General features: G+C 47.1%; 1 protein-coding gene across 1 annotated transcript in view; it reads left to right on the forward strand.

Moving 5' to 3' along the window:
- Positions 1-15,372: 15,372 nt before the first annotated feature.
- Positions 15,373-26,475, forward strand: part of IFT43 (intraflagellar transport 43) — a 52,678-nt gene continuing 41,575 nt past the window's right edge. Inside the window, exons 1-2 of the mRNA XM_005301625.5 lie at positions 15,373-15,529; positions 16,381-16,473. Of these exons, the coding sequence (XP_005301682.2) occupies positions 15,479-15,529; positions 16,381-16,473 (144 nt within the window). The 5' untranslated portion in view covers positions 15,373-15,478. The remainder of the gene's footprint in view (positions 15,530-16,380; positions 16,474-26,475) is intronic.

Genomic DNA, 26,475 nt, shown 5'->3' on the forward strand with positions numbered 1-26,475 from the left:
GGTGGTCCGCAGAGAGCTGGCGGGTGACTTGGTGCTGGCGCCTCCGCCGATTTCCAGCTGCTAAATTGCATTAAAAGAAGCTAAAAATACATGACATACTTTGCTGATGTGCTTTTTTCCATGTGAGCAATTGCTGGAGTTGCTGTAGGGATGGGATACAACGGGGGAAGGGAAGGGACAGGAGGGACGGGTGGTGGTGGAGGTGAGGGATGACAGAGCTAGGCAGGTAATGGCAAATAGGAAGGGAGGTGGATCCAGGAGAGGGCAGCAGGCTCAGAGAGGCGGGAGATAAGAGGAGGATCCAGGCAATGGTGAATAGGTGGGGAAGGGGGGCTGTCAGATATAGTTCCTGACTGTGGGTAGGCTGGATCAAATCTTATGATCTAGATTCAGAAGGCCTGGACAAGTAGAGGTGCTATCTATTCTACATGCCTACATGGCCCCTCTCACCATAGTGTCTGAGCACCTCACAATCTTTCATGTATTTATCCTGTGAAGTAGGGAAGTACCATTATCTCCATTTTCCAGAAGGGGAACTGAAGCACAGAGAGCCTTTGGGTATGTCTACACTGCAAAATAATCCCCACAGCAGCGAGTCTCAGGGGCCTGGTCAACTGACTTGGGTTTGCACTATGGGGCTAAAAATAGCAGGGTGGACATTTCCACTGGAGCTGGAGTCCTGGCTCTGAGACCCTCCGCCTCTCCTCAGGTTTCAGAGCCCAGGCTCCAGCCCAAGCAGCAATCTCTACACTGCTATTTTTAGCCCCATACCACCAGCCCCCACAACCCCAAGTCAGTTGATCTGGACTCTGAGCCTCACTGCTGCAGGGTTTTTTGTTTTGTTTTGTTTTGTTTTTTGGTTATGGGGTTGTTGTTGTTTTTGCAGTGTAGACGTACCTAAGTGACTTGTCCTAAATCACACAGGAAGTTTGTGGCACAGTAGGGCATTTGCTCGAGTCTCCCAAATCCCAGACTAGCACCTTGCCCACAGGACCATCCTTCCTCTCTATTCTTAGCTCTTCTATATCACTTTTTATGTCTAGATCTCAAAGTGCTTTACAAAGGAGGTCAGTGTCATTAAACGTATCAGGGTTTCCGAACACAAGGACAATAGGGGGCCAGGGAGCAGGCTGAGTTACAGCAGCTCTGACCTGGCAGTCAGGGAGGAGAGTGGTCTGAACGGCTAAATGGGAGTGGAGCAAAAAGACTACAGCTGTCTCAGGAGTAAGGGAAAGAGAAGAGCGTGGCAGATCTATAGAGTGGAGCTGCCAGTTAGGGTCTGTAGCCTGGGCAAGTTGTATTAGCTGGTTGACGTGAACCCTAGGTTGCCTAGACAGTTCACTTCGACCAGTGATCATGTGTTAAAATACAACTTGTCCAGGCAATGCTCATGGGGGTGCCAAGGAGAAGCACACTGCTGAGCATGCCTGAGACTCTTGTGTGTTACTGTTGTCACTGGAGAGAGGGGAGATTGCATCAGGGCTTTTCAGCTACAGGAAGCAGGAGCAGATTTACCATGAAACAAACCGTGTGGTGGAACGGGGTCCCCAAAGACAGCCCCCCTCAAAAAATGCAGGACAACCCTCATTTGACAACCTGCCCCCGAGTCCCGGCCGGTGGCACAGGAGGGCTCAAGCAGGCAGGCTGCCTGCATGCTGTGGCCAATGGCCCCACGCCTCTCCCGGAAGCGACCGTCTGCTGGCACATCTCTGCATTCCCCTGGTGGAGGGGCAGGGAGGTGGCTCCATGCGCTGACCCTGCCCCGGGCAGCTCAGGGAGACCTGCTGCCCCCTCCCCCCAAGGGCATGCAGAGATGCTAGCAACAGGGCTAAAGTGGTCCTGGCCTGCTCTGTCTCCCTCCTTCCATGTCAGGCCACTCCCAGAAGCAGCCAGCATGTCCCTGTGGCCCCTACAGGGGGCAGTGTCTCTGCGCATGCCCCCGCCCCGAGCGCCGACTCCGCAGCTCCCATTGGCCGGGAACTGTGGGCAATGAGAGCTGTGGGGGCGGTGCCTGCAGACAGCGGTGCGCAGAGACCCTCCCCACCTCGGAGCCGCTGCCAGAGGGATGTGTGTGCTGGTCGCTTTGGGAGCCACACCGCCCGAGATAAGTGCCGCCCCTCTGACCCCTTCCTACACTCAAACCTCCTGCCCCAGCCCAGAACCTGCACCCAAACTTCCTCCCAGAGCCAGCACCCCTCATCCCTCCCTCACCCCAACCCCCTGCCCCAGCCCAGAGCCCACACCCAGCATCCAAACTCCCTCCCAGAGCCCGACCCCTGAACCCCTCCTGCGCCCCAACCCTCTGCCCCAATCAAGGTACCTCACTTTATTTTCATTTACTTCCCATTACTTATAATATAGGAGGAGGAACAAGAAAAAAAGAATGAAAAACAGGGGGGTGGGGGGATAAGAGAGAATTTTATTTTTCTTGGCTGGGTCCTGAGGGGGGCCACCCGAAAATGAAGCTGTGCACAGGGCCCCACTAACTCTAAATCTGCCACTGACAGGAAGGTAGTTCAAAGGCAGTCTTCTTTGTTGGAAAGATGATACTTTAATTTCCCAGCCAAGCCAGAGTAATATGTTGTGATGCAGTTTACAGACCCCACACTAAGGTTAAAGGAGTGGTGTAGCAGTATTGGGCTAAGAAGGCCCTGCCCCTCAGCAGCTCCTGGAGTGGCTCCCTATGGAGAACCTGTTTAAAAGAGAGCTCTGGCAGTTAATGAGGGTGGCAGAAAGAGAAGGACAGACTGCCTGCAAGAAGATAAACAGGCTGTACGTGCTGAGGCAGAATAAGAACATAAGAAAGGCCGTACCGGGTCAGACCAAAGGTCCATCTAGCCCAGTATCCTGTCTACCGACAATGGCCAATGCCAGGTGCCCCAGAGGGAGTGAACCTAACAGGCAATGATCAAGTGATCTCTCTCCTGCCATTCATCTCCACCCTCTGACAGAGGCTAGGGACACCATTCCTTACCCATCCTGGCTAATAGCCATTAATGGACTTAACCACCATGAATTTATCCAGTTCTCTTTTAAACTCTGTTATAGTCCTAGCCTTCACAACCTCCTCAGGTAAGGAGTTCCACAAGTTGACTATGCGCTGCATGAAGAAGAACTTCCTTTTATTTGTTTTAAATCTGCTGCCTATTAATTTCATTTGATGACCCCTAGTTCTTGTATTATGGGAATAAGCAAATAACTTTTCCTTATCCACTTTCTCCACATCACTCATGATTTGATATACCTCTATCATATCCCCCCTTAGTCTCCTCTTTTCCAAGCTGAAGAGTCCTAGCCTCTTTAATCTCTCCTCATATGGGACCCGTTCCAAACCCCTAATAATTTTAGTTGCCCTTTTCTGAACCTTTTCTAGTGCCAGTATATCTTTTTTGAGATGAGGAGACCACATCTGTACGCAGTATTCGAGATGAGGGCGTACCATCGATTTATATAAGGGCAATAATATACTCTCAGTCTTATTCTCTATCCCCTTTTTAATGATTCCTAACATCCTGTTTGCTTTTTTGACCACCTCTGCACACTGCGTGGACATTTTCAGAGAACTATCCACGATGACTCCAAGATCTTTTTCCTGACTTGCGTCGGGGGGGGGGGGGGAGGAGTAATAGGTGCCTATATAAGACACAGTCCTGAATATCGGGACTGTCCCTATAAAATCGGGACATCTGGTCACCCTACTCAGGCATTGACGGGGTATGGGAGACAGCTAAGAAGAATACTAGACCTCCTTCAGGAGACATGGGAGAAACAAAGTTCTAAGGCTATGAACTCATTACAGCATGTGCTACAGCTGAGAGAGAAGTTAAAGACCTTAGGTGAGTTTGTGAGAGAGAATCTAGTCAAGACGCAATAGGGGCAAGCACAAGCATACAACAAGGGGACCTGTGTCCAGGAGTTCCAATCAAAGGACTGGGGGTTACTCATGCATCCCACCTCGAAATCCAAATTGTTGGGCAGATGGCAAGGCCCCTTTGAAGTGATCAGACGAATCAGAGCAATAAACTATGAGCTCTGTTATCCCAGAAAGAGGAAAGATACTAAGGTGTATCACATCAACCTGCTAAGGCCTGGAAAGTTTGGGAAGAGCTCCTGGTAATGCAGTTTCTCCCGAACGAGAACTCACATCCCAGATCTCCGAAGCCCCCAGCTCTGACCAAGTCTTTATGGGAGAAGACCTGCAGAACAAAAGCAGCAGATCCAAACATTCATCCAGTCCTTCTCAGTGGCCTTTTCCATAGTTCCAGGACAGATTCACTTAGTGTTCCATCATATAGAGACTGAACCGGGGAAAAGGTGAGTGAGCGCTTTTGGCCATCGCCAAGACACATGTGGGAAACAGTACAGAAAGAACTGAAAGCTGTGTTAGACCTCAGGGTCGCCACATAGTGAGTGGCAAAGCCCTAAGGACGAGTCAACCAGATTTTGCATAGACTTCCAGAAGGTAAAAGCAGTGTTCAGATTCGACACCTACCCAATGCAGAGGGTTGACAAATTGTTAGAGAGGTTAGGGAACATCAGGTATATTGCTACCCTTGAGCAAACCAGGGATTACTGGCAGATCCCCTGGCCCTGGAGTTCTGAGAAGAGACTGCCTTCTACACACCATTTCACTTGTACCAATTTAAGATGATGCCGTTTGTCATAAATGGCATGGCAGCCACCTTCCAAAGGCTGATGGATAAGGTGCTTCAGCCTCACAACCAGTATGCAGCTATGTACATCAATTATATCATCATCTATAGCAAGTACTGGAATGAGAATTTAAAATATGGAGCAGCTGTCTTGCAGGCCCTCAAAAGTGTAGGACTTACAGCTAATTCCGCCAAGTGCCACCTAGCTAATTGAGAGGTGACCTAGCAGTGGGGAGGGGGCAGCTGCGCCTATAGGTGAGAAAGGTCCAAGCTCAAGAGGAATGCCCCAAACCCACCATGAAGAGGCTTCCTGGGATTGGCAGGCTATTATAGGCGGTTCATTCTGGATTTAGCCTTTATAGTGGCAGACCTGGTGAAAGATGCAGCCCCCAAGAAGGTCTGGTCTCAGGACTGTGCCATGGCCTTCAAGAAATTGAAAGATCAGCTGACTCGGGAGCCCACTCTGTTCCACCCTGATTTTTCAAAACCTTTAGTCCTGCAACAGATGCCGTTGATGTTGGCCTGGAGGCCATGTTGTCCCAAGAGGAGGAGGGAGAAGAACTCCCAATCCTTTACCTAAGCCGGAAATTGTTTCCCCGGGAAGTGCTGTTCTCAGTATAGCAAAGGAGGCGTTGGCAGTAAAATGGGCCATTGAAGGACTCTGCTATTACTTAGCAGACACCCATTCCATCTCGTGATTGATCATGCGCCCCTCCCGTGACTGAACACCATGAAAGACCATAACCTGTGGACTGTGCGCTGGTACCTCTCACTACAGTCATACAAATCTGAGGCACTATATCAAGCAGGCCATGACCACAAGGTAGCAGACTTCTTTTCATGGGATGGAGGAGACCCATCCATGCAGAATGACCATCCCAGCCGAAGTGGGATATGTGTGGTGGGTTTACAGACCCCACACTAAAGTTCAAAGAGTGATGAAGCAGTACTGGCCAAGAAGGCCTTGCCATTCAGCAGCTGCCAGGCATGCTCCCCATGGAGGACCTGCTTAAAGGGAACTCTGGCAGTCAGGCCGGGGGAGAGTAAGGAGAGAGAGGCTGTAGCCACTGAGGCAGAGCAAGCTACAGGAGAAGGACTGGGACTGTGAGTAAGACCCAGGCAGGTGACTGGAGGCCTAACCCTCCACCTCCTTGGTGCTTTAAAAGGGCCAATTTCACAAAGCTGAAAAAAATTAGTCGAATCAATGGGGAAAAGATTTTAAACAGAAAAATGTGAATGATAATTAAGAATTATTTAAGAATATTTTACTGCATGCTCCAAAAGCCACAATCCCACAATCAAGAAAGAAGGCTACACTGATTAAAATACCAGCCTGGCTTAGAGGGGAAGCAAAAGCATATATATATATATAAAAAGAAGAACAGGAGTACTTGTGGCACCTTAGAGACTAACAAATGTATTAGAGCATAAGCTTTCGTGGACTACAGCCCATTTCTTCGGATGCATCCTGGGATTAGGTCCTAGGGTGCCACAAGTACTCCTGTTCTTCTTTTTGCGGATACAGACTAACACGGCTGCTACTCTGAAACCTGTCATATATATATAATATATGAACAAATAGAAGAAAAGGGAATTGGATAATGATTAGTATAAATTAGAAGCTAGAAATTGTAGACAGTTGATAAGGAAGCAAAAGGACACAAGGTGAAAACAATGGCTAGCAAACACAAGGACAATAAGGAGTTTTTAAAAGTATATTAGGAACAAAAGGAATCCTAACAATGGCATTGGTCCATTACTAGACGGAAATGGTAGAACTGTCAATAATAATGCAGAAAAGGCAGAAATATTAAATAAATATTTCTGTTCTGTATTTGCAAAAAAGCCAAATGATGGGTTCGTATTCATATCATAGAAATGTAGGACTGGAAGAGACCTCAATAGGTCATTTAGTCCAGTCCCCTGCACTGAGACAGGACTAAATTATCTAGAGAATCCCTGACAGGTGTTTGTCTAACCTGTTTTTAAAAACTCCAGTGACAGAGAGTCCACAGCCTCACTAGGTAATTTGTTCCAGTGCTTAACTGCCCATACAGTTAGGAAGTTTTTCCTAATGTCCACCTACATCTACCTTGCTGGAATTTAAGCCCATTACCTCTTGGCCTAGCCTCAGTGGTTAATGAATTTATCACCTTCCTCTTTATAACAACCTTTTACATACTTGAAGACTGTTATCATGTCTCCCCTCAGTCTTCTTTTCTCCAGACTAAACAAACCCAATTTTTCCAATCTTTCCTCATAGGTCATGTTTTCTAGACCTTCAGTCATTTTTGTTGCTCTCCTCTGGACTTTCTCCAATTTATCCACATCTTTCTTGAAGTGTGGTGCCCAGAAGTGAACACAGTACTCCAGTTGAGACCTTATCAGTGCTGAGTGGAATTATTACTTCTCATGTCTTCCTTACAACACTCCTGCTAATACATCCCAGAATAATGTTAGCTTTTTTGCAACTGTGTGACATTGTTGACTCAGATTTAGTTTGTGATCTACTATAACCCTAGATCCTTTTCTGCCGTACTCCTTCCTAGGCAGTCATTTCCCATTTTGTATGTGTGCAATTGATTAGTCCTTCCTAAGTGTAGTACTTTGCACTTGTCCTTATTGAATGTCATCATATTGATTTTGGATCATTTCTCCAGTTTGTCAAGATCATTTTGAATTCTAATCCAGTCCTCCAAAGTGCTTGGAAACCTTCCCAGCCATCATCCACAAACTTTATCATACCATGCAGTGATGATGACATACTTACCTTTTCAACAGTTGTTCAGGAGGATGTTAAACAGCATCTACGAAAGTTAGACATTTTTAAATCAGTAGGTCTTGATAACTTGCACCTGAGAATTTTAACAGCTGGCTAAGGCGCTCTCTGGTCTGTTAATGTTGGTTTTCAATAAGTCTTTGTACACTGGGGAAGTTCTAGAGGAAGCAAGAAAGTTAATGTTGTACCAGTATTTAAAAAGGATAAATGGGATGACCCAGTTAATTGTAGACCTGTCAGCCTGACATCGATCCCAGGTAAAATAATGAAATAGCTGATACAGGACTTGATTGATAAAGAATTAAAGGAAGGTAATATCATTAATGCCAATCATCATGAGTTTATGGAAAATAGTTCTTATCAAAATAAATTGATATATTTTTTGATGAGATTACAAGTTTGGTTGATAAAGGTAATAGTGTTGATGTAATTCTTAGATTTCTGTAAGGCATTTGACTTGGTACTGATTGAGAATTTGGTTAAGAAACAAGAACAATATAAAATTAACATGGCATACAATAAATGAATTGAAATCCTGCTAATTCAGATGTGATATTAGGCACGGATTTTAAACAGTGAGGGTAATTAACCATTCCAACATCTTACCAAGAATTAGGGTTAGAGCTGAGTGAATAGTGCATTTTTTGGTTTGGGAGCCAAACCAAAAAATCCCAAAACACATTTTAGTTCAATTTGAATGGAACAATTTTTAAAAATGTTTCATAAAATAGATTTTAGAGTAGCAGCCGTGTTAGTCTGTATCCGCAAAAAGAAGAACAGGAGTACTTGTGGCACCTTAGAGACTAACAAATTTATTATGCTCTAATAAATTTGTTAGTCTCTAAGGTGCCACAAGTACTCCTGTTCTTTTTTCATAAAATAGAAACATTCTAAAAATTTCATTTAAAAAATCAACTGAAATGTTTTGAGTAAACTTGAAACAAATGTTTGTTTTGTTTTTCAATTTGTTTTGACTCTTTGGAATTTTTTTTCAACCAAAACCATTTGTCAACTAGGACCCAAATTCAAAGATTAGTTTCGGGCCCCCTAAAATGTATCTTTTCACAAAAAATCAGTTTGATTAAAAAAAAATGTTGCCCAGCTTTAGTGATGACAAATTCTCTATTACTAGCAATCTTTAAATCAAGACTGAAGGTTTTCTAAATGCTGGAACAGGCATTAATTCAGGGAAGTTCTATGGCATGTATAATACAGGAGGCCAGACTAGATCAGGGGTAGGCAACCTATGGCATGTGTGACGAAGGCGGCACACGAGCTGATTTTCAGTGACACTCACACTGCCCAGGTCCTGGCCACCGGTGCGGGGTGCTCTGAATTTTAATTTAATTTTAAATGAAGCTTCTTAAACACTTTAAAAATCTTATTTACTTTACATACAACAATAGTTTAGCTATATATTATAGACTTATAGAAAGAGACCTTCTAAAAACTTTAAAATGTATTACTGGCACACGAAACCTTAAATTAGCATGAATAAATGAAGACCTGGCACACCACTTCTGAAAGGTTGCCGACCCCTGGACTAGATGATGACAGTGCTCCCTTTCTGGCCTTGTAGTCCATGAATCTATGATTCCTTACACGTACATCACTGTTTTTCTTCTCAAATGAAAAGCATGGAAGCAGAAAATATCACTTTTTTCACAAGAGGCTTAGCTGCCAACTTTGGAGCCACTCCTCTGGTGACATTTGTTGCAGGAGCAAGTTCTCTTAGGGGCTGCAGCGCAGGGATGCCTCCCCAGAGGAAAATTATGATTTTTCTCTCCTCCCTATCCCTCTTCTAACCTTCCTGCAGTGAAATACACTGCAGAAGCCAGTGCCAACCACTACCTCCTCTTCCTCTACTACTAGTTCTTCGGTCCTGCCATCCAGGGAGTAGAGGAAGGCAGCAGGAACCAGTGACAGAAGAAGCAGTCTGGATGCCCATCCTCCCCATAATCTCTAGAGCAGTGGTTCCCAAACTGGGGTTCGTGAACCCCTGGGGGTTTGTGAAATGTTATAGGGGGTTCTTGGGAAAAAATTCCCTAATGGCGGCCAGAGCTGTCCTTAGGGACCCCAGGCAGCACGGGGCCAGCAGCCCGGAGCCCCTGGACTTCCAAGAGCTAAGCAGATCAAAGCAAGCATATCTATCATGCTGAGGAGATTTAAACTTCAAGACTCCTTATAAGAAATGGAAAGGATGGTGGATATTTTTTGCTTTTTTTTAAATTAAATAGGCAGCTAGTATTGCTTATAAAATTATTATGAAGAACAAGTTTAAGCTTTGTTGTAACGTGCGTTGTTTGCATGGACTGCTCAAGACTGAATGCTTGTGTAGGAGGAACTCTTTGAGTTGGCTTCTTAAATACCTTCATGCTGTTTCACATCTGATACTCCTTGATGAAACATAGGTGCCTTGATACAAGCTATGAAAGTGAGATCTGGGAAGAGTGTTGCCATTTTCATAATGATATCATGTAATGATAAATAGTGTATAATAAGCATGTCATAAAAACAAATTTTATATTTCCATGATCACTGCTTCTATAATTTATACTCAGGTAAAGGAGAAAATCTCTGGAAATATTCATTTTTAGGAGGGGGTTCACGAGACTTGACATTTTAGTGAAAGGGGTTCACAGGTTGTTAAAGTTCGGGAACCATTGCTCTAGAGGAATCCAGCTGCCCCAAGCATCCACCACAGGTACCCCACCACCCTTCCACCCTGCTGCCCCAGGCATTCCAGAACCCACCCAACATCCCATCTCCAGAGAAAGGAGAGGAGGCCACTGAATGGGGAGTCTGAGGCAGCTGGGTTGCCTGGAGTGGGTGCTGTGTGGGTCGGTGCTGAATTCTCTGGAGGGTGGGGCATGCCTGCCAGGGCCGGTGCAAGGAAGTTTTGCGCCCTAGGCGAAACTTCCACCTTGCGCCCCCCCCCCCCCCGAGCCCTGCCGCAGCTCCCCGCCCCCCCCGCCCTAAGGTGCCCCCCCGCGGCAGCTCCCCCCGTGCCTGAGGCGCCTCCCCTGCGGCAGCTCCCCCCCGGGGAGCCATGTGGCAGCTCCCCACCCCAGCTCAACTCTGCTCTGCCTCCTCCCCAAGCACGCCGCCCCCGCTCTAATTCTCCTCCCCTCCCAGGCTTGCGGCACCAAACAGCTGATTGGCGCCGCAAGCCTGGGAGCGGGAGAAGTGGTGCAGCGACAGCATGCTTGGGGAGGGGGCGTAGCAGAGGTGAGCTGGGGTGAGGAGCCCTGTGGCAGCTCCCCCCCCCACCCTGAGGCACCCCCGCGGCAGCTCCCCACCCCCCCGGTCCGGGGAGCTGTGCGGCAGCTCCCCACTCCAGCTCACCTCTGCTCCGCCTCCTCCCTAGCACACCGCCCCCGCTCTAATTCTCCTCCCCTCCCAGGCTTGCGGCGCCAAACAGCTGATTAGCGCCGCAAGCCTGGGAGGTGGGAGAAGTGGAGCGGCGACCGCGCGCTCAGGGAGGGGGGCGTAGGAACGCTGTAAAAAAATATTGGGGGCACAGCTTTTTGGCACCCCCAAATCTTGGCACCGTAGGCAACCGCCTAGTTTGCCTAAATGGTAGCACCGGCCCTAATGCCTGGGGCAGATGAGGAAGGCTGGGCCCAGCGTAAGGCCACTCACTTTGTGTCTCCACTGCCATCTCTTCTGGTCCTGGTCGCACCTGTTAGGCTACAATCCAACCAGTGAAGAAGCATGGAGGACACCTGGTTCAGCAAGCACCAGGGTGGTCCCTGGTGGCTGGAGGAGCATCTGCTGGCAAGTCACAGCTCAGTTGTGTCAGAATCCAGCTGGGCTGTGAGGAAGCGTGGCAGTTTCACCAGAAATACTTAGCACTTGGCATCCCTGACTGCAGAATCCAAGTCAGGGGTTGATGGAGTCCAAGTCAAGGATATCCTTAAGGAGATCAAAGCAGGCAACTCAGTGGGTACATTATATTTCACTGTTGCATTTGAAGTCTCTCTGACCTTTCAAGCATGTGGCCATCTGCCTTTCTGGATATATTGCTTTTGATGGAAATATTGTTCTCATTGTCCTGTACCATTGTAATGGTAGAATGTTGGTTTTCCACAATTAATTAAAGCAAGTGTACGCATATATATATACATGCAGTAAAGTATGCTCCAAGACAAGAAGCAGGTATGAATGTTTGACTGTAGTTAATTTCCAGACCCATCAGGCCTGAAGGAGGACCAGGAACAAAATATAATCATAGGCCCAATCACAGGAAGTTTTCAACTGCAGCAGTAGTGGAGGACTAGACTAGTGCTGTTCTGTACGATCAAATCTGATTCTCAAACCAGATGGATATCACCATTAATGTTAATTTACGTATGAGAATTTTTACTTGTACTTGAAATAAAATATTACATAGTTCTGACTAACTATCAGATGGATGGGGCAATGACATTTTAATTTTTATTAAAGTGGAGATGAAACTAAACAAATAAGTGAGAGTCAGATACACTAAAAAGAAAAGAATGGTACAGAGAAACCCTGGCTCAATCGACCAAAACTGAACAAGTAGAATATATAATAATGCCTTTAAACAATCACACCAGCAACAATTGTTCATTGTCATTTAATTTAGAAAGAGACCACAGCCCCAAATATGGGACAACAATGTTTTCATGAAGAAACAGTGAAGTTTTAGCTACATATGGACAACGAATCAGAATTTTCCCCCTCAGCCTGCCTATGTGTAATTTGTGAAGGGAGAGGTGAAGGGGAGAGAACAGCACAGTGCTTAAAGTAATTGAGATCCATTTTAGCGCCCTTTCTCTCTCACTACCTGAAATGACAATTGTTGACTGTTTGGCCATTATGAGGACACAAGGAGGGTGTAGGATGATAACCCTCTTCACACAGGCCTATAGATATCCATGGAAACTGTTTGATGTGTGAGCATAAAGAGAGAAAGAACCAAGACAGTGCAACATTCAGACTTTATTACTTCTTCCACATATACTGGCCTCTCTCATCAAGCACTTCTTGAAAGTAAAGTTCTCTCAGTTCCTAGACATGGCCCTATACACAAGTATACTATAATGCCCCCTAATGGGATGCTACTTATAACATCCCTTTAATTACATATATTTAAGATAGCAGAATTAAACATGAATACCATATCTGCTTACACGATTAACTTTCTGTTATACCCACAGAAAGTCTGTAACTTCATGTATATGATGTAACACCAACGCTTTCTTTTTCAGTAGACCAACTCTTAATTTGCTCAGCCACTAAGGTATTTTCCTCTGGGTTTGGGATGGCTGTTCTTTCATGCTTTCGTATTGCACAAAGTCTTGTGTATACCTTCCAGGTGGTTTGATGTTGGAGGAAGTTTGAGTCTTGTGAGGACAGGATACTGTCTTGCACTTGGTTCTTCTTGTGATGTGGTGTCTTGAGAGTCTGGTCTGGATATTGATCATTTGTCAGCCTGTGTTCTTTCTGTGCTCTGCTGATTAAGTCTCAGTGGAGTGCATATTTGATCAGGAGCTTCTGTTCTCCCTGTCTCATAACACAAGAAAAAGGGGACCAGCAATGAAATTAAATGGTGGGAAATTCAAAACCGATAAAAATAAATACTCGGTTAAACAATGTGTAGTTAAACTGGCATGCATTGTCTCTGTAAGTTGTTGAGGTCAAGAACTTAACAAGATTCAAAAGGGATTGGATTTTTGTATGGATAGCAAGAATATTCAGAGTTATAATTAATCACAAAATTTGGGAATGGATATTAAACCTTGTGCTTCAGGGATTAAGTCAATCTCTAACTTGGTGGTTCTCAAACTTTTTTTTTCGCGGACCACTTGAAAATTGCTGAGGGTCTCAGTGGATCACTTAATGATCTTTCCAATTGTTGTTTGTACCATTAGCTAACTATTATAAAGCGCTTTGGATAAAAGCGCTATATAAAAAAAACTTTAATTCATGTTTTTTTGTTCTACAAATAAAAGCACACAACTCATATTTTAATATCAGTAGTCTTACCTTTCTAATGCGATGGACGTGCCCTCTCACCTCCGCTGCAGCAGTCCCTGAACTGGGCTGAGAAGGAGGAGGGTCTCTCCTCCCCCCCCCCCGCCCTCCCGACCACAGCAGCCATAGAGCTGAGGCTGAGAAGGAGAGCTGTCTCTCCCCAGCAGCCGCAAGCCTGGAGAAGGGGAAAGTCGCCTCTTTCTCTGGCCACCGCAGCTCTGCACAACCCAAATTCCCCCACCCCTCTTCTCACCCCCCCCCTCCCGCCTACCCCCTATTGCCCCAAGGCCACCACCTCACCGTACATGTACATCTACTCCAGGGTCCAGGCATCTAATTAGTGAAGCCACGGCTGTGCAGCTACACTAATTAGGTGAGTGGCCCTTCATTCTCTCATGTGCGGCTACCCAGGCACGCATCTTAGAGGGAAATATTCATGGACCACCTGAATGGAGCTTGCGGAACACTGGTGGTCCACGGACCACAGTTTGAGAACCTCTGCTCTAACTATTAGAGTTGAGGGTGAGACCTGTGGGGGGGGGGTAGACTGCACATCTGCCCACTGCAGGGTTTTCTTACTACTCTGTCTGAAGCACCTGGTACTAGCCACTATCAGAGATGGGATATTGGACTGGGTGGAGCACTGGTCCAGATCCAGACGAGTAATTCCTACAATCAAATGTTCAAATGGTTACTAATCCAAAGTATCTGAAGGTGACCAAAGAGCTTGCGGTTAAATGTTGGTGGTGGACAATTCTGGGTGGGAGCGGGACTCTTAAGGATTGAGGAGACTGAGGATTTGGGGCTCAGCAGGAATGGGCCCTTGGGAATCAGGGGAGGGGGTAAACAGACCCTTGAGAATTGGGGGAGAGGAGCCCTTGGGAGCTGGGTAATGACAGGCCCTTGGGAGCAATGGGTCTGGCTTTGGAGGGGGCCAAGAAGTTCCCCAGAAGAAAAGGCTTGTGTGTCATGGGGGTAGGATTGGGGGGTGGGATGGGTGCAGTGGATTCTATGCGGTGATGAGCAGTTAGGTGGGGCTAAGCAGGAGCGAGAAGGGGCCTGGGAACCCCCAACAGGAGATGGAGTTACAGGAACCCGGGGGTAAGTATCAGAGGGGTAGCCGTGTTAGTCTGGATCTGTAAAAAGCAACAAAGAGTGCTGTGGCACCTTATAGACTAACAGATGTATTGGAGCATAAGCTTTCGTGGGGTGAATAACCACTTTGTCGGATGCATGTAATTGAAATTTCCAGAGGCAGGTATAAATATGCAGGCAAGAATCAGTCTGGAGATAATGAGGTTAGTTCAATCAGGGAGGATGAGGCCCTCTTCTAGCAGTTGAGGTATGAACACCAAGGGAGGAGAAACTGCTTTTGTAGTTGGCTAGCCATTCACAGTCTTTGTTTAATCCTGAGCTGATGGTGTCAAATTTGCAGATGGAAGCTCAGCAGTTTCTCTTTGGAGTCTGGTCCTGAAGTTTTTTTTGCTGCAGGGTGGCTACCTTTAAATCTGCTATTGTGTGTCCAAGGAGATTGAAGTGTTCTCCTACAAAAAGCAACAAAGAGTCCCGTAGCACCTTATAGACTAACAGATGTATTGGAGCATAAGCTTTCGCGGGTCAATATCCACTTTGTCAGACACATGTGAAAGCTTATGCTCCAATACATCTGTTAGTCTATAAGGTGCCACAGGACTCTTTGTTGCTTTTTGCAGATCCAGACTAACACGGCTACCGCTCTGATACTGTTCTCCTACAGGTTTTTGTATATTGCATTCCTAATAACAGAGCCCCAGAGAATGCGGGCGGGTGAGATGGGCAGGGCAGTGCGGTGCCGAGGGAGGCTGGGGGCTCTGGAAAGCCCCTTTCCGGGGTGTCAGGCCTCCCCCGCGCGGGAGGTGTCTGAGCAGCTGGAGGGCAGAGGCCTCACCGCATTGGCGCCGTCTTCGTCCCTACTCGCCGCGGCGGCCCCTTTAAGGGTGGGCGAGGTTTGGTTGTTAAGGACGCTGGAGGCGGGCCCGGCCCAGCTCTAGCGAGGCCCAGTTGCGGGATGGAGGCCGAGCTGGGGCTGGGCGAGGAGCCGCGCAAGGGGACAGCCGGGGTAAGAGGGACCCGTCCCCGGGGGCAGCCAGCAGGGAGCGCTCAGCCCGCCCCGGGCCCGCGCGGTGGTGCAGGGCGCTGGGGATCTCTCCCCCGTCCCCGGGGGGCAGGGCTGCTTCCCGCTGCTGGGCCCAGGGCGGGCTGCGAGAGCGGGCCCCGCCGAGCCCCCTCCATCCCCTCCCCCTGCCGGGGGCTCTGCCGCCGCCCCCTCCATCCCCTCCCCCTGCCGGGGGCTCTGCCCCCCCTCCATCCCCTCTCGGCCCACCGCCGGTTCCCTCGCTGAGGGTTGTGCCCCTTACCCCGGGGCTCTGCTGTTCCGCCCTCTATGACCCCACCCGGGGCATCACTAACCACGTGAGAAGCCCCAGTCCCTGTTTGTAATCACGCACAATCAAAGACGACCCCTGGCATCCAAAGGGCTTGGGGGAGAGGAATACAATCCTCCCTATACAGCCGTTCATCTACATTTGATTTATCTTGTCCTTATATAAATCTAAGTGTTGGCTCTCCCCAGCTGCCCCGATGCTGTTGCCAATTGGCTGTTTTTTTAAATGCCTCTTGCTGCTGAGGTGGGTCTGGAGAAGGGACTTGGAGGAGAGTTTACTGGCCTTGTAGAACAGTTCAGGGAGTGTGTGCCGTGCAAAGGGGACCACTTGGAAAATGGTCCAGAGACGGCTGTGTGAGCAGTGAACAAATGATGGTCCTGGTGCTTGTATTGTTTTTGTCCTGTTTGTGATTCTTACAGTACAGTGCTAATGTTGCATTAGGGAAGTTATTTGGATTCTCTCTCTGTCACCATGCACTTGCTGCCCTGAAGTTGCTACTGTCAGTAACTGCTCTCTGCCCCCTCAGATGGCCAAGATGGGCCGACGAGCTCGCCAGGATTCCTTTCCTGAGGAGAATCATCTCAGCAGGAAGAATTCCTCTGCCACTTCTACTGGAGAGGTGGGTACCATGGACAGGATAACATGCCTGCAGCCTAAGGTGCCACTTAAATCCGACATTGCCCATTATAGAGGATCCTGCATGTCTTGTGGGGTCCTGCTTCACCAGTGTAGGTCTACCCCGACTAAGTCTTGTTCTTACTGCTGGGGTCCACAGTGCCATTCTGTATTTTCCATTACTGTGCTGTCCAATGTCTGACTGAGTGCAGTCCTAGTGTCTCCAACATGTGTAACTGTACTGGGTGGGGGGAGGAGGGCAGACATGGTCTATGATGATTTTCCATGGGAGAGATGTGCATGGTGATATGGAACATGCTGGTATGGGGGAATCTGAGGATCTGCACAGGAGTGCCTCACAAAAAGCAGTGTGATGAATGTAGCTGCTTTCTTCGAGTAATCTTTTTCCACATGAATTCTACTCTTGTTGCTCATGTGCCCCATGCTCACAAGATCAGATTTTTGGCCAGCCGTGTCTGTTGGTCTTGTGTCCTAGGTGCCATCATGTTCCACCCCAGGGCATAAAGGTCTGATGAGGCTCAACCATCCTTCTTCAATCCTTCTTACCATCCATGGCAGTGAGATGGAACCCCTGCAGTGTCTGCCCTTTCTCTGTGCACGGTGCTGGTGTTAGTTAAAACAAGAGGTAGTGACTTAATTAATACGTTTTTAGTTAGTAAAAACTATATATAATTTTTTCCTTAAATTTGTTAGATTTGAGTTTCCTCCCCTACCCAGGGTACTAGCATTATAGCAGAAGCTTAAAGTCACTAGGCTTTAAGACCCATTCTTCATGTGGCACTTGGATGCCTATTAATGATGGACATACCCTGTACCTACTCTGCTGTTGTACTAATTTTGATGGACTATATGGGCCCAAAGAGTTAAAGGTATTAACATGATTCTGTCACTATCCAGCATTAAACAGTTTTACACAAAGTGTTGTACAGAGACCTCCGCCTGCTTAGAACATGGCAAATACACCATTAAAAATCTTTAAAACCTTTTATTAAAGATACCGAAAAGAAGGAAAAACAGTTAAAGCCTTTGAAATGTAAAGTGTTAAATAAAGATTTTATTTTAACAACATCTCTTGTTCCCTTTCCATTTAGCTGGAGATAGTTTGTGGAAGGAAACCCCCTACCAGCCCCTTTGACGGTCTTTTAGATGGTATTAAAGAGAGAATAAATTGCTTAGGGAGGTTGTGGAATCTCCATCTCTGGAGATATTTAAGAGTAGGTTGGATAAATGTCTATCAGGGATGATCTAGACAGTATTTGGTCCTGCCATGCGGGCAGGGGACTGGACTCGATGACCTCTCGAGGTCCCTTCCAGTCCTAGAATCTATGAATCTATAGAAATAACTTCTTTTTTTGGGAGGGTGCGGGGGGGGGGGAGAGATGGGCTGGAGCTGTTGTTATTGCTCTTGATGTTAAAGTCCAGTCGTCTTCGCTAGAAGACCAAACAAGACAAACCCACTCAATAGGGGAGAGAAAAGAACAGCAATGATAGAAAATGCAGCTTCTGTCTGTGGTATTGACTTTCACTTGCAGCCTCACAGCTGGAAAAACACAGGCACAGCACACAATCTTATCGGCCACTCTGAGACCTGGCAACCTTGTACCAGCTTTAGGCTGCTTAGAGCATTGAATTTAGCTGCCTCTTTTTGGTCACATGCTCACAGCAGTGATATACAGATGCAGAATATACAGTCTTGGCTGGCTAAGTCAGACTCTTCTATGAGATAGAAGGCAAAAAGAGAAGGATAGGAAAAAGAAGAAATAAGATGGGGAAGAAAATGGACATGTGGGAAGGTGACAGTCTCGCATCCCAGGTGGTGGTCGAGATTTAGCCAGACCCAGTGGAGGAGATTGTCATCTGGGTCCCTTTCTCTGATTAGGTCAGATCAGGACATTTTTCAGGATCAGGACAATTAAGGCCCAATGGGTCATAGTGAATCCTGGGGTCCCAGGAGACAATGCAGGTGGCAGCCATGATGGTGAAGTTCATTCCTTCTGGTCCATCCATCCCTCACCCAGCCATTGTTGTCAGACAGCTTCTGATTTTCCCCACAAAGTCTTCTATTTTAAGGACCCCAAAAGGGGAGTGATGGCCCATCCTTTCATTATTTTGTTCACCAATTAAGCTTAATTTCTGACACGCTAATTTGGGTCCACTGATTTCCAGTACAACACTTTTCTTCTTTACCAGGTGTGATCTTAACACTGTCCTTAAATTATATTAGTAAGCTTTTTGGTTTGAATTAATTCAATCGGTCTTGTCTCACTTTTTCACATTATTCCCATTCACATTTGTTATAGGTTATTATGACATTTTATGAACTTTCACAATGAGGGTAGATTTGTAGGCTCAGTTATTACAGTACTGCCCTGGAGAAGGGTCCATCCCAGAGCGATGTTCCATTTGTCACTCTTTTTCTAGGCGCAATCTGTGTGAGGGAAGCCAACCTGAAGCTGTTCCTCCTTGAGAATTTGTTGCAAGCCTCCTCGCATACTGAGGAGAAGGCTTCAGCCAGACCTCAACCGTCTGCTGGTGCCTCTCTCTTAGTGCCCTGGTGGGCTGAGATTCCACCCCAAGCTCCTGGGTAACATCTGCTCAGAGCCTCATTTGTCCACTTCTACATCAGTGTTAACTTCTGATTGGCAGAAAGGAGCATTGCTCCAGAGAGGAGCCAAGGTACCGGTCACCATCCCCGGCACCTGAGTCACTAGACTCTTGTCTTGGGCTCATTTGTTTAAGGGCTGTAATCTTAGAAAGGCTCCTTCTGGTGTCCTGGTGCTGACCTCCAAAACAGCAGGTGCAGTGCCCACTCATTTGGCAGACTGCGCTGCCCTTGGTACCCACCCTGGCACTGAATGACTGAGTACCTGTAGCCTCTGCACTCAGAGCTTCAGTATTGTGCACCTCAATACTGACTAGCTCTGTGGTACCCGCTACTTTGGCAAAGACTAAGGCCTTGGCTACACTTGTAAGTTACAGCACAATAAAGCAGTTCCGGGCGCCCTAGCTCACTCCCCGTCCACATTGGCAAGGCAAGTAGAGCACTCTGACTCCGCAGCTACAGCGCTGCTGGTACTCCACCTCGGCGAGTGGAATAACGTTTGCTGCGCCCCTGTTGGAGCGCCGCGGCGCCAGTGTGAACGAGATGTTGTGTTACTGCACTGTGATCAGCCTCTGGAAACGTCCCATAATCCCCTTAAGTCAAGTGGCCACTCTTGTCATTGTGAAATCGGCTGCAGGAATGCGGAAATCCCCTTTCAAAGCTCCATTTTGGAGAACCGGCTGCTTATCAGCTCCGAGAAAAAGCAAACATTTACTGTTTGCTTTGAGTGAGTGAGAGAGAGGTGGGGAGGGGACAGGGGGGTCTGAACTTACAAGACAGCATGCTGTCACACTCTCAGCACCCCAAAAACTCTCTCTCTCTCTCCCCCCCCCAACATGCACATAACACATTCCCTGTCACACTCCACCCTCCCCATTTGAAAAGCACATTGCAGTCACTTGCATGCTGGGATAGCTGCCCACAATGCACTGCTGCAAGTGCCGCAAATGTGGCCACGCCAGTGCCCTTTAAGCTGTCAGTGTGGACAGACTGCAGCACTTTCCCTACTGCGCTCTACGAAGGCGGGTTTAACTCACAGCGCTCTACATCTGCAAGTGTAGCCATGCCCTAAGTGACTGATTGCTGGGCCTGGTAACTGGTCACTTATCCTTGAGAGATTGAAAGTGGTGATATTCAAAGCATCTGCTTTGGAGTTACCAGTGTGCTAGGTTTGAGGTATGCCTTGTATCACCTCTCCTATGCTTAGACAGGACATGTGATATAATGGCCCCTCCCTTGGAGTAGCCAGAAGTGGAATCCATGTGGACAATTGCTCGAAAAAGAAGGGTTACTTACTTTGCAGGAACTGTGGCTTTTAGATGTGATGTTCACATGTAGTCTATGACCTGCTCCCTCTTCCCATTACTATAGAGATCTATACCACTTGGATTCTATACTGGCAAAGAAATTGAGGGGTGGTTGGGCCTGCTCAGCCTTTTATGCCCTGAGGGGAGTGGGGGGGGGGGGGGGGAGGAGAGGGGTTGCACGAGGGCACTTAGGACACACACATGGCCCCAATGGACACTGCTAGTTGAAATAATCCAATCTCCTGTGCATGGCTTGGTGTTCTGTCCCCTCTAGTGGCACTGAAACCGCTTAGGGATTAATGAGTCTGCTACAGCCTTAGCTAAGGGCTGTGTGGCTTTTAGCTCATGTAGTAGAGGCTCATGCATTTAGCTCCATAAATCCCAGGTTCGATCTCACCTGCTGATGACTGGGGTCTGTCAGTGTTACATGTGCACCAAGAATGAAAACTGTGTGGGTAATATATCATGCAGAACCACAGTTACTGTAGGGGATCTGGTCATACTCAGGAGGCAGTGGCTCTAGGATACATAGCTGCAGCCTCCTGTATATGTAAATCAATTGTGTGACTTGGGACCCTTTCTGGGCTCTGGTGTTCTTGCAGGTGTATTTATTCTCTAGAACCCCCTTTTCACCACTCTAACCTGCACCTGTGTGTGGTTTGGGACCTTTCATTCTTTAGGGAGAAATGACTTTATCTACTCTCTGTTGGCCTTGTTTGTAACTTGGCTTCCTTCTTAGGCAGTCCCCAGACAAGCATCTGGTTTGTGGCAGCCTCCTGCTGCCTTTGCAGTTGAACGTGCATGACCAAACTCTTGCCTGTCTTGGACTGTTTCACTGACACCCACACAAAGCAGATGTAAAATGTCACCATTGTGAATGTGGGGAGTTGACACTCACTCTCTCCAGGTGTGAATGATTACACGAGGTGTGTGGCAGGGGAGAATCAGGTGCACAGTGTCCTTTAGGTGTTGCTTGTATTCGTTCCAAGCTGAAATCCAGAGACTCGTGTTGGGGGCCTTTCATGGTTTTTCTTTTTTTTTTTTTATAATTTCTTTCTCTTTCTTTTCCTCCTGCTGACCATTCTAGGATGAAGACACTGAGGAAAAGGTAGACCTTGTAGGACTAGAGGCTTCTGGGTAGATGCTGGCTTCTCCTAGGGAAACTGGCAGAGCTAACCTGTCAATGCAAGTGGAGATTGCCTTGAAAGGGACTTTCACACAGGAGAATGAAATATAGTAGTCTCATGCCTCAGGCTCAATGATTTGCCTGGTTTCCCTTGACTCTTACTGCTATCCTTTGTTTCATAGGAACTTCCCTCCTTCCTAGCTGATGCATCCTACACTAAGGTCACAGTCATGCATGTTGCCACAGAAATGGTGGAGACATCTGATTCCATGTTGAAGACAATGGGAGTAGAGGAGCTGGGAAGGTGCTGTGCCCTCACTGAAAAACATATCAGCAATTAGTGACCAGGGTGTCAAACCAGAGACTGGGTTTTGATTTTATCTATGGTATGCTTGGCAGGATGCCCTAGTGTGAAAGCTCCCCTTTAAGAGTCACAGAGTCCTTCTGGTGCCCATCAGGAGGCCAGTCAATAGACCAACTGGGTTCTAGCTAGGATGTGTGCCTGTACCCTTTCTGTGATGTTCTTCTGCCCCTGGAACTTGGTTGCACCTCTTGTATTCTCACTGCACCAGCTCCTTGGGAAATGTTATCGCCAGGAGGGAATCGGGTGAGTTTGGGTTTGTGCTGAGCTCCTGAGCTACATGAAGGGAGCTGCAATTTCACTAGTGCTCTTCTGTATGGATTTACCATAACTAAAAGGTGTTCCTGCAAATTTCACAGCATTCATTTAGAAAAGGGAGTCCTGACTGCTGTTCAGGATGTACTAGAAACTCCTCAAATGGGCAATTGTTTCCTGGGGGAAAGCTTGGAAATGCTTCTGAATTTTCTGAAAAGCTTCTGGGCTACGTGTCTTGTGTAGTTTCTGCCTATGGCAGGAGTCGCTATTGCCCAGTCCTCCTGGCTAAAGCTGCTTATTGTATATATTAGATATTCAAAAGCTTCTTTTAGCTGAAGAAATGTAGAGAAGAGAAAGCACCATCCCAATACCCTAGTGGTAGTATGGCATGTCCAAGCTGGTCTTCACTCCCCTCGCCAGAAGGAGCTGGGCGTTCTGCAAGGGCTGAGCCCTGGCGGGAAGTTGGAGTGGCCCTCCTTTCTTCTCCCTCACTGCCAGCAGTACTGCTGAGCTCCAAAGCTTGGAAGGAGTGCTTCCTGTCTTGGTCCAAAGGTGAGGGGGAAATGGGTTGCATCTTCTCCAAACAGGAATGTCTTTTTCAGAGCAGATGCTGCCTTCCTCCCAAGGCTTCCCTGAGCTATCTGGTTAAATACCAGCTGATAAACCCAGTATCTTATTGGTCTGTGCCATGTGAATCTCTTCCTAAGGCCAGTGCCTCTGGGTCTGATCCTACAAGGTGCTGATTGCATTGAAGTCAGTGGGAGTTGAGGGTGTTTAACAGCTTGGTGTCAAGCCCTCTGCATGTGATGGGATCTACTGTGCATGAAGCAGCTCAACAGAGAAATGACCGTGTCTGCCACCTAACAGTCAGAACACCACCTGTTACCAGGTCCTCAGCTGGCAATTGTCTGCTGAATCAAAGCTATGGGGGATCAGCCTTTTCTTTGGGTTTTTTATTCCAATCCTAGAAAGCCTGTATGAGGTCCCATTCTGGAGGGGTTATTGTGTGTGAAGGCTAAAGTCCAGGAAGGAGACTCTGCCTCACACCTCATTACTTCTGGCCACAGGACGTTACTTTCAATTGGTCTGATGCCTGTCGTAGAGAGAGAAATAGCACTGCAATTCACAATTTTCTTTTTATAGTATCATAACAGTTAATGGTAAGAAAGATCCACCTAAGTTCACCCATTCTCATGCCAAGTCAGGGCAGGATCGTTCCCTATGTTAGAAGCCCCAGGGTTGTGTCCCAAGTAGTTTTCACTGTCTCAAGTGATGGGACTTCCCTTGGGGGATGATTCCACAGACTTTCTTCTTGCTGCTGGGAAGAGAATCAACCTAAATCTTCATAGTCTTAATTCTGTCTGGTTAGATCCAATTACATCCCCCTGTATCACCCTAGATCAGCGGTTCCCAAGCCAGGTCCTACTGAGCACTTGCTGGGAATCTGTGGAGAGCTGGTTGGTCACATGGTAGTAGCTCCTCCTGGCTGCTACATTCCATTAAAATAAACAAACAATATTTTCCTGACGGGACTTTTCCATGTGAGCAGTTGTTGCTACAGAGATGTTGTGTGATGCGAGGGAGAAGCGGTGTCAAGGAGACGATTGTTCTAGTGAGAAGTGATCATTACTATGAAATACTTTAGGACCACCTGGCCTAAATCCCTGCCTTTCCTCCCTAGGGTTTACACCCTTCAGATACCTGGTCATTCTTTATATTGAGGTTACATTTATAAATAATTTTATAACAGGAAAATAAATGGTTAATTGCTGTAGAGTCTGATGGATCAGTAAGTTGCTGATAACCATCTGTAATGCCTATTACTGGTGTCTATAAAATGTTTATAATCTCTATTAATCATTTATTAACCCTTTATAACACCATTATAAATGGAACCTAGCTATCAAGTGTGACCACAGACTTCTGCAGCTACAATACATCCCTCCCTTAGTCATTGCTCAGCCAAGTTGAAATACTTAGCTTCTTTAATCATCTGTTTGAAGTTGGCCCCTCCATTGCCCTGATGACTCATATAGCCCTTCTCTGAACTCCCTTTGGGCTGCACTGAGTGTTTATAATCTGGGTTCTTCCTGTATTAGGTATGTTCCCCACTGGGGGTTGAAGATTATTGAACCAGCAGCATTTGTGCTCTTTGTGTGAATGTGCCTGCTGAAGTCCTGCCCTCCATCCATCTGCCTGCTCTAGGATGTGTTCTGCATCCCCTGGCTCAGATTTGAATGTCTGCCAGGTTCAACCAGTCATTGGGCTGTGCTTTCCAAGGCTGCCTAGGACACATAGCAAAGGGATGAGAGGCTGGTCAACGGAATAATAAAGGGTCTATCCCTGTATCTCTGCTTTGTGGCAAGGAAGAGAACATAGTTAATCTGGAGGGGCAAAGTGTGTTGGAGTGAGAAAAGGGGTGGGAACAAAGACTCCTGTGTTCTGCTCCTGCTCTGCCACAGATTTGGTGTGTGACCTTGGACAAGTTCCTTCTCCAATCTGTGCCTTAATCCCTTTCTGTTAAGTGGAGATAATGTTGTGTGGAGATTGACTAATACACCTCTACCCCGATATAACGCTGTCCTTGGGAGCCAAAAAATCTTACCACCTTATAGGTGAAACCGTGTTATATTGAACTTGCTTTAATTCGCCGGAGTGCGCAGCCCCCCTCCACCCTCCCCGGAGCACTGTTTTACCGCGTTATATCTGAATTTGTGTTATATCGGGTCGCGTTATATCAGGGTAGAGGTGTATTTGTAAAGCAGCTGGAAAAGTGCTATTTATTATTATTATTTTATTATTATTATTTAAATTAAGCTGGTCATTATCAGGAATGCAATCATGATTAATAATGTGAGCTGTTGTTGAAAACACAGGTGAGGAGAATATAAAGCAAAGTACTTTACATATGTAACTTAGTACGGTCCTGATCATGCAGGTGAGGAGCCCCATTAAAATCAATAGCGTTACTAGTGTGACTGAGGCTTGCTCACCTGGGTGAGACTTTGCAGGATCAGAGAAAGCAGAAAGTGAAACAGTGTTGTTTTCTTGCCCAGTTCTTGTTCAAGCACCTTGTTCTGTATTTGGGTCCCTAGCCCTGTTTACATGGTAAGCTCTAATCTGATTCCATTAGCCACCCCCAAACTTTCTCAGAACCTAAATATTGACCCTACAGCATTCCAGTCTGAGAGTTACAGAAGTCCGAGTAAGATGCTCTTGAATCCACTGTTGCATATGCCTATGCAGTGGGTTTATCCCAATGGGGGATTATTTATTTATTTCGAGGAAGCATCTGCTCTGTGCTAGGTGCTTTCCCATTATCCCCCGCTCTGAGGAGTTTAGAACTGAAGGAGTCCTGTCTTGCTCCAACAAGATACTTCAATCCTTCTGATTAGTTATTATTTGTATTGTGGTAGTGCCTAGGAGCCGCAGTCATGGACCAGGACCCCATTGTGTTAGGTGCTGTAAAAACAGAACAAAAAGACAGCCCCTGCCCCACAGATCTAATAGTTTAATTAAGATCTCTTGCTCTGTAGGGTTCTGCTGTCCCCCATGATACTTGAATATGGAGGAGCCCTCAGCTAAGGCTAACCCCTCTTGGTATGGGCCATGCTACCCAAAGCTTTGCCTGGTTTGGTGTGGTGCTGGGGGTGGGAGTTGATAGCTCTCACAGCGAGAGGCATTTCAACAGAGCCTGAGAGAAATAAGTGCCAGCTCCAAGGCTGTATTTCTCGGTGGTGTTTTCAGTTGTGAATGCCATCCCAGATTTGCTTGGCAAACATGTTTGTCCTGGACTGGGCTGAACTTGTCTGCCATGTCCAGGAGATTCTGCTGGCTACATGGATTCTGTTATTCTCTGCTATTAGGAGATGCATCATCCACCACAGGGGAGCCAGTGTTTTGGAAGTCATGGGCTGTTACACCTGTATACTTTTGAAGTGGACTTGCTTCTCTTTCCATGTGGTTCTCTGTTGCCTGCAGACATGCTGGACTCCCAGCCATTCCTGGGCCTGCTCAGCTGGAAATTGGCCAGATTCTCCAGGAGGAATCTGAAAAATGCAACTAAACTTATGTTCCCTAATTAGGCCAACTTCCCCAGTGTGAGTCCCAGCATCATATGGCCTGGCGCTCCCCAAGGCCCTGTATTGCCTCTCTCCCACTCCCCCCAGCACCCCAAGTGGCCAGCCAGCAGGGCAGTTATTTTCAGCCTGTTGAGGTTATCTATTGGCCTTTCAATGACATCTTCCTTCATTCTCACCAAAATAGCTCTTCTAATCAGTCACGTTTCCCAGCCTTTTTTGTAGCATCCTCCCTGTGCAGCTCCCTGGGTGGGG

Source organism: Chrysemys picta, chromosome 4 (genome assembly GCF_011386835.1).
Source record: "Chrysemys picta bellii isolate R12L10 chromosome 4, ASM1138683v2, whole genome shotgun sequence".
In the NCBI taxonomy this organism is placed as follows: Eukaryota; Metazoa; Chordata; order Testudines; family Emydidae; genus Chrysemys; species Chrysemys picta.